At 33.3% G+C, this 8,015-nt stretch overlaps 1 protein-coding gene across 1 annotated transcript; it reads left to right on the top strand.

Moving 5' to 3' along the window:
- The first annotated feature begins 5,816 nt into the window (after positions 1-5,816).
- LOC137024082 (cornifelin homolog B-like) lies at positions 5,817-7,438 on the top strand. Its single transcript, XM_067391248.1, has 3 exons — positions 5,817-5,910; positions 7,048-7,202; positions 7,300-7,438. The coding sequence occupies exons 1-3, from the start codon at positions 5,817-5,819 to the stop codon at positions 7,420-7,422; spliced, it is 372 nt and encodes a 123-aa protein (XP_067247349.1). The 3' UTR covers positions 7,423-7,438.
- The last annotated feature ends 577 nt before the right edge of the window (positions 7,439-8,015 follow it).

Consider the following 8,015-nt stretch of genomic DNA (forward strand, 5'->3'; position numbering starts at 1 on the left):
AAGCTCAGCGATTTACCGGCAGATGAGTAAATTATAATCAAACCATAATATAAATACTAAAATAATACTATAATAATGTAAATTTTAAAGTATAATGAGATTTTAGATTTGGCTATGAGAAACTATAGTCTGAATTAATCTCTTTTTGTTTGAAACATTGTCATTACAGTACAGAATAGCTCTTTCAGCATTATCCTGAACAATAACTATATTTACATCCAAAGTTGCGAATTTAACTTAAGCGTGAAATGAAAAAACATCACAAAAAAATGTTTGTGAATAAAGCAGCATTTCCAATAATAATTGGATTTTGATGCAATCGGGGAAGACACAGTGGTTCTTTTTTCATACATTATAAATGACTTGTGTCTCAGAGCACAAGGATAAAACAATAAATGCTGCATTGTTATCTTGCATTAAAGGAAGATGTTTGGGAACTCACTCAACATTTTGCAAAGTGACAGAGACGCTACTGGAGAGAATGAAACCAAATCATTCTGATGACAGACTTGGTTCAGGCATTTCAGAATGACCAAGATGCTGTGTGATTAAATGGAGTGTTGCAGGTATGACAGTTAATGTAAAAATTAAAGTTAATGTAAATCTGGCATCATTCCAAATCTCTTACTCTCTCTCTTTTTTTATAGGGTGATGGGTGCAATGACTGTTTTTATGGCTGCTTTTGCTATTCGCTGTCCTGGTGTCAGATCTGCCGTGAGATTAAGGGACGGGCATCTGTGCATGCCAATGGCAACTCTAAAGCCTATTAAATACTGCTGTATCTATGATGTGCATCACATCTAGCTCCCTGAAACCTGTGATTATATGTTTTCGATCAGGACAGATTGATCTCAGTTCAAAACATAATGAAAATAGTTACTAAACCACTTAAGATTTCAGTTAAGCCATCATGAAGATGAGTTCATGAAAAGGTCATGAGATGTGATGAGGGATTGGTAGGGGTGGAAAAAACTGAAGGAGCTTAGCTTTTAATACTATAACAAGTCTGACCGGTTCAGTTCAGTTAAAAGCAATTACGCTAAGCAGTTTGCTCATTATTGCCCATTCCTGTAACATGATAACACATATCTTTTTTTAATTTTCCACATTGTCAATAGTTTTATGATAGTATCAGTAGGAAAGATTAATTGAAAATATGAGTATATAATCAAACTGATTTAAAAATTGTATGAACCTAAAGCTACATTGTACTCAATTATTTTACAGACTCATGAAAATGGTTATAAAATGTTTTTTTTTTTTTTTTTTTAAATTAATATATTAAAATCAAAACAATGATTATGAATTTTACATAAAACTATAATAATCTTAATAAAGAATAATTATTTTTGTATTATATCAAAATGGTCTTCTGTGATATACTGTTGTTTCTTTTGCTTCTATATTCTGGGAATTCCATTAGAGTTTTGCCTTTTATGTGTTCTTTTTCATTTTCTATTTATTGCATTTGATTTTATTTATTTTTGAGGATGTGTTTTGAATAGTGTGTTCTTATAAGACCTGGGGGCTCATTACATAAAAATTCAACTTAAAATGGCATTTTGGGGGCCTGAAAATGCAAACTTTTGAAAGTACAAGTTTTTGAAAACTACCGTTATTGTTTCCATGTAAACTACAAAAACACGAATTTGTGAAAACAGTGACGTCATGCATATGCTTTTAACGTGTGCAGTCTATAGGTGCGTATTACTTTTTTTGTGATGTTGTTGTTAATAGGGTTGTATACGTGTATATTTGTTGATAAACCTACTAAATAAAAAGTCTATAGGCACATAGTTTCTTTACAAAGTGACATCGCCATCTACTGGCTGGTGTGAATAATACAGCTTTTTTTTGCCATTTTTGCGGATCCACGTGAACAGGGATTTTTTTTAAATGTGAAACTTTTCAAAAACTTTAAAAGAAATATTGTACCATCTTTAGTACATAGTTGTCATATAAACGCACCTAAATTGTCCAGTGAATAAAAAAAAATAAAAAAAACGAATTAAACATGAGGATAGGAAAGGTTGAATAGGCGTTAAAGACAAAAAAATGAACAAGACAGACCCCCAGTTTCTCTTGCTCCAACTTAAATGTCACACTGACTACATAGTAAAAGATTTTTAAAGACAAATCGTCTGGATTTTAGCAATAATTATTTATAAAAAATATTTTGTGTGATTTAGCCTTGTTTGCGACAAGAGACGTTTTTCCTGAGTTTCCAAGCCTTTTCCTAAGTTTTCCAGTTCTGCGTCCAGCAACTTCTTTCTGCCTTTGGACGGCAGACTGCCTGAGTTTATTATTGAACAGAATTAAACTTATTTCCTGTACCTTTGCGTTTGGGTCCTCTGTCCGTTTCCTGACATTTATGTAATTATTATACCTTTAATCCTTTACACATGTACAATTTTAGTTCAACAATTATTATTAAGCAATTAGTTTAAATCTTTATAAATATGTACAGATAATATGTAATATAAATAAGCTAATAGAAAGCTTTAAAAATGACTACATGTAGGGCTTACATGTTAAGTCTGTGTGTGTGTTATATGATCAACTAGGCCTATATAAACTAACTTCACTTGCACTTATATAGCACAATGTTTTCATTTAGTTGTCCTCATTTTAAATATATACAGATAATATGTCATATAAATAAGCTTTATAATTAATAGAAAGCTTTAAAAATGACAGTAAAAGGCAGATTGTTGGCTTGGCTGAATTTCAAGTTAATCTCTGTAATATTACCCTTTAAGAAAAAATGCATTGTTTACATGAATATTTTATTTGATAGTCAAGAGGTTTCTGGCAAACCTGTTCTCTTCATTGTAAGTCAAATGAGCCGGGTTATTGAGGCTATCATCTAGTTCCCTGTACCATTCTTTAAATTGTTGGCCATTGTTCATGATAAATGCTTTATCTCTATGATAATGAAGCTGAAGTTATAGTGATTGGATTGAGACTGATGAAACTCCAGAGTCTGGGCAGGTTGTAGACTTGCACAGGCTGTATTACAGAAACTTCTAATATTATTAATCTTCAATTTAAGATTGTAAAAAGTTTGAAATTACAATAGTTATGCCTATCAGATATAGGATCAGATTCTAAGTTAGGATGTTTCTGTAATATACCCTTTTTTTTTCGATCAGGAATCCTGCTGAAGATACATGCTCTTCATGCCTCATTTCCTACATTACCATGACTAAAATTTCTTTAACCATGTCTTTCATAGAAATCTATATCAAGTGAGAAAACCACTTTAACATGTTGACAATGTGAACATTTTATCATTTTATCAGGCAGTGTTCATACACAAAAACAGTCAAGGTATCATCTCAGAAAAAATGTACAACTAACTGCTTGATAGTTTTTATTTAAAAGCCTAAAAAGAGATTACAGGTAAATATCATTAAATTGTTTCTCTGTTATTTTGCAATAGATAAGGCATGTCTTCAGTCCACAATGGAAAAGTGATGTGTAGGTGTTGATAACTGGTCTGGCTAGTTGAATTAAGTAGAAGATCATTTTTTACTTGTTTATTCACACATTTCCTGGTAGCAAAAAGCTTGTTTTGGCCTTTATCATATAGCTAATTTCAGCCAACCAAAAATGTTTACTCAGTCATACTTCAGGCATAACACACACACACACACACACACATATGTCTTCATCCTCCAGTGAAACTATGCCCCTGTTAAAACATCATGATGATGGATTTTCAGGTGGAGGGTCATGGGCATTATCAGCAGTGACATCACTAACCTGACCAGTGAGTTCGAGGAAGTACTTTAATAGAGATGCACACCTACTCGTATCTTTTTGTGAGAAAGTCTTGACACTTAATCTCCATCCTTTTGCCTCTTCAATTGTGAATGAACAAGTCTGTCAGTCGTCTCTAGTCTCGCACTCAGGTAAGAGCAGTTTTTGAGATTATTCAATTTTAGTTTTTATGTTTTTAAGACACAGGTTGGGGTGGCCAGTGTTAAAAAAAGACAAAAATAGAACAAAAATAATTTTTATTTTTTAGATAAGATTAAAAAAAAAAAAAAAAAAAAATTCAGGGCTCAACAGTAAGGATAGCCTGATGGTCCAGGGCCACTTGACGTCTACGTCTTACACTTGTTGATCATGTTTTTTAAACATAAGCATTTGATTTTGTGTAATATATTGAACATTGTTGTCACTGTGCTGGGTAGATTACTTACAAATTGTAGTCCATTACTGAACACAAATTACAAATTGAAAATTGTAGTTATTAATGTAATCCATTACATGACACATTTTAGGTAAAAAAAAAACTACTACTACTTTTGGATTACTTTTGGATTACATTTGACTTTTAATTCTAATAAACTAGTTTTTCACATAAATTTGAGTAAGATAATCTAGTACTATAGTGATATAAAATTATGTTGAAAATTTTTCATCCACAAAAATGAAGTGCATTAAGTGTTACATTGCATCGGTTTCCCAAACAAGGGTTTGTGAAGGAACTGCAGGGAGTTTGTAAGGTGACAAAAAGCCAATAATTAATGAAACCATAAAAATGTAAATAAATTAAAAAAAAAAAAAATCTATTAAAATTCAAAAAAGATTAAATATTTTATAGGCTGTGTGGGCTCTTGACTTGTGTAATTCCACGAAACTGGAAGACTTTCTGAACATACATAAGAAATGTTATCAAAAGGACGAAAATAAGGATGAAAGAAAGAAAATAAGAATTATTGAGAATTAAGGAAATAATGAATAAATTACTGTGAATATTAAGTACTTATGTATTCAATAAAAATTTAACTATAATCTGAATATGAGTTTTTTTAAAACATAATCTATTTACAAGTATAATTTTTGGAATCTGATTACACAATCCAGATTACATGCAATCAGATACTATACACTGATTTAAATATCGAGCTTAGTTTTTGTCAAAATGTCAAGAATAAATTGTAATAGTCTTTAAAACAACACTGGAACAAAACAATGGTTTGAAAATGATAAACAAATGACCATATGACACATGAGCATTTTTATGCTGATGCTAATGACAAATAGATACAGAATAAACCTCTCACTCCTAAAAATAAAGGTACTTTATTGGTATATATTGTTCCATAAAGAAACTTAAACATCCATTGTGCAAAAGGTTCTCTATAGTCGAAAAAGGTCCTTTAGGTTTATATTCTCCACACTAAAAATTGTCTTACTGGGGGAAAAAAAAGAGGTTCTTTTAAGAAATGTTCACTGAAAGCCTCTTGGGAGAACCAAAAACGATTTTACTATGGCATCATTGCCAAAAAAAAAAAAACCTCTTGGCACCTTTACAGGTGTACAGGTCTGACTGGGCCAGCATGAAATAATCTTTATTAATGATCCTTGACTGTTTTTGCATGTTTTGTAGTTTATATGTTTACACAAAATAAAAATTAATCAGCATTCTTAAATCAAGAAGCAAAATACATAAGCCTTATTTTGTGAAAATGTTTTACAATTAAGTGACTTTACAGTTAAAATATAAAGCGAAAAATAATGAGAAAAATATCAACCAATGGGGTAAGAAAACTCTTTTTTTCCATTTAAATTAAGTTTGTTTTTTCTTACCCCATTGGCAGACATTTTTTCTTGTTTTAAGCATAAAGTTTCTTAATATTGATACATTTTTCAGAAAACAAGACTTTGAGTACTTTGTATCTTGATTTAGGAATGTTTCAATGTGGAAACAAGACAAAAAAACTGAGGTAGAAAATCTTTTGCAGTGTATGCACTTAAATGCCTGTGTGTTCATGTTTCTGTTCAAGGATTTCGCAATAAACAGGATGACTTCTCAACAGCCCCGGCCCTTTGTCATGTCACACACCTCCAACCAGTGGAGCTCTGGAATCTGTGACTGCTGCCAGAACGTACCCGAGTGTGAGTCTCTCTCTTTGTTTTGTTGATTTTGGTGTGTCAATGCGGGTGAAGTGTCACTTTTGTATCTATACAATAGTATTGCTGAAACTAGCTGTGCCATCATCACTGAACATGACAGAAATGTGTGTATAAAGGGCTCCCCGGAGGAGTGCCAGAATCATTTAAGTACAGGATAATGTGTAATCAGTTTATTTAGCTATAATTACTGGTTGACTGTACAATAATTAAGCCTGTCATAGTTTTTAAAGTGGGCACAAGACAGAAACTGCAATAGTCTTTTGTTGCTTATTGTGACATATATCTTCTCAAACAAGAAAAACTGTAGGGCAGGACGTAATACCCACGAATGAATCATTACAATTATTATTAAAGGTGCCATCGAACGTTTTTTCAAAAGATGTAATATAAGTCTAAGGTGTCCCCTGAATGTGTCTGTGAAGTTTCAGCTCAAAATACCCCATAGATTTTTTTTTAATTAATTTTTTTAACTGCCTATTTTGGGGCATAATTAGAAATGCGCCGATTCATGCTGCGGCCCCTTTAAATGCTCACGCTTCCCGCCCACGGAGCTCGCGCTTGCCTTAAACAGTGCATAAATAAAGTTTACACAGCTAATATAACCCTCAAAATGGATCTTTACAAAGTGTTTGTCATGCATGCGGCATGCCTGCGTCGGATCATGTGAGTATAGTATTTATTTGGATGTTTACATTTGATTCTGAATGAATTTGAGGCTGTGATCCGTGGCTAACGGCTAATGCTACACTGTTGGAGAGATTTATAAAGAATGAAGTTGTGTTTATGAATTATACAGACTGCAAGTGTTTGAAAATGAAAATAGCAATGGCTCTCTTGTCTCCGTGAATACAGTAAGAAACGATGGTAACTTTAACCACATTTAACAGTACATTAGCAACATGTTAACGAAACATTTAGAAAGACAATTTACAAATATCACTAAAAATATCATGATATCATGGATCATGTCAGTTATTATCGCTCCATCTGCCATGTTTCGCTATTGTAGTTATCGCAGCAGTTGATCATTCAGAATCAAGTGTTTCCAGAGAGTCGTGTCTTTAAACAATTGTGAATGTCAACTCTTTCACATCTTGATTCATTCTCATCCCTAACTAGGTTGTTTCTCATTTTGGTGCTTTCCTTGTTTTGCCTGTTCGACGGCTCGCAAGCATGGCGAGTGTCTTTGTCTGCCTCTGCTTGATGGATTTGGATGCATTCCTCCAATAACAATGGCCATGCGGGTATCTGTGCGCAGTCGCTATGGAATCCAGGTTTGGACAAACAGGACTCTGTTTTTAAAAGCCAGTTCTATCCAAGCAATATCTTAAATCTGGAGAACTAATCATGTTTCTCTCTCTTTCTCTTTAGGGTACTATCTGTAATGACTGTGTTTACTCCACTTTCTGTGGCGTCTGCGCCTGGTGTCAGATGTCTCGAGAAATGAATGTCCGTGAGCAAAACGTCACACTCGTCAACAATCGAGCAAAATGAAGGCCCTAACCCTAACCAACAACTTCCTCATTATTCTCAGTATTCTGCAACTAGTAACAAATGAAATGACATTCTTCATCATTCTTCTCAGGCCCCGTTTACACTAGTGCGTTTTTGTTTTAAAACGCATACGTTTTGCTACTGTTACGCCTGTCGTTTACACTATGCCTGCTTTTTCGAACCTTGAAAACAGAGACTTTCGAAAATGCTGTAGACCCCATTTTAGTTTGAAAACGGATCAAAACGTAGACTTTTGAAAACGATGGCGTGGCTGTCCACGTTCAATCTGCGTATTCTTGACCACTGTGTAAATAATAACATGGAGACTGAACTGTAATCTTTGCTGGCTTTGTTGTCACTTTTAGCATTTTTTATTTTTTTAATACTGAGGCAACTGTTTATACTTCTATGCGCAAGCCCAGTGTGCATTAATGGTCATGTGACATACATTTTTCCTTGTTTCTGAAACACTGTGGAAACGCCAGTGTAGATGATGATTTTAAAACGTTTGCGTTTTAAAATGGTGTTTTAAAACGAAAACACACTAGTGTAAATGGGGCCTCAGTGACATTAGATCTGCATCACTGTACTTG

The sequence above is a fragment of the Chanodichthys erythropterus genome, chromosome 8 (genome assembly GCF_024489055.1).
Source record: "Chanodichthys erythropterus isolate Z2021 chromosome 8, ASM2448905v1, whole genome shotgun sequence".
NCBI lineage: Eukaryota > Metazoa > Chordata > Actinopteri > Cypriniformes > Xenocyprididae > Chanodichthys > Chanodichthys erythropterus.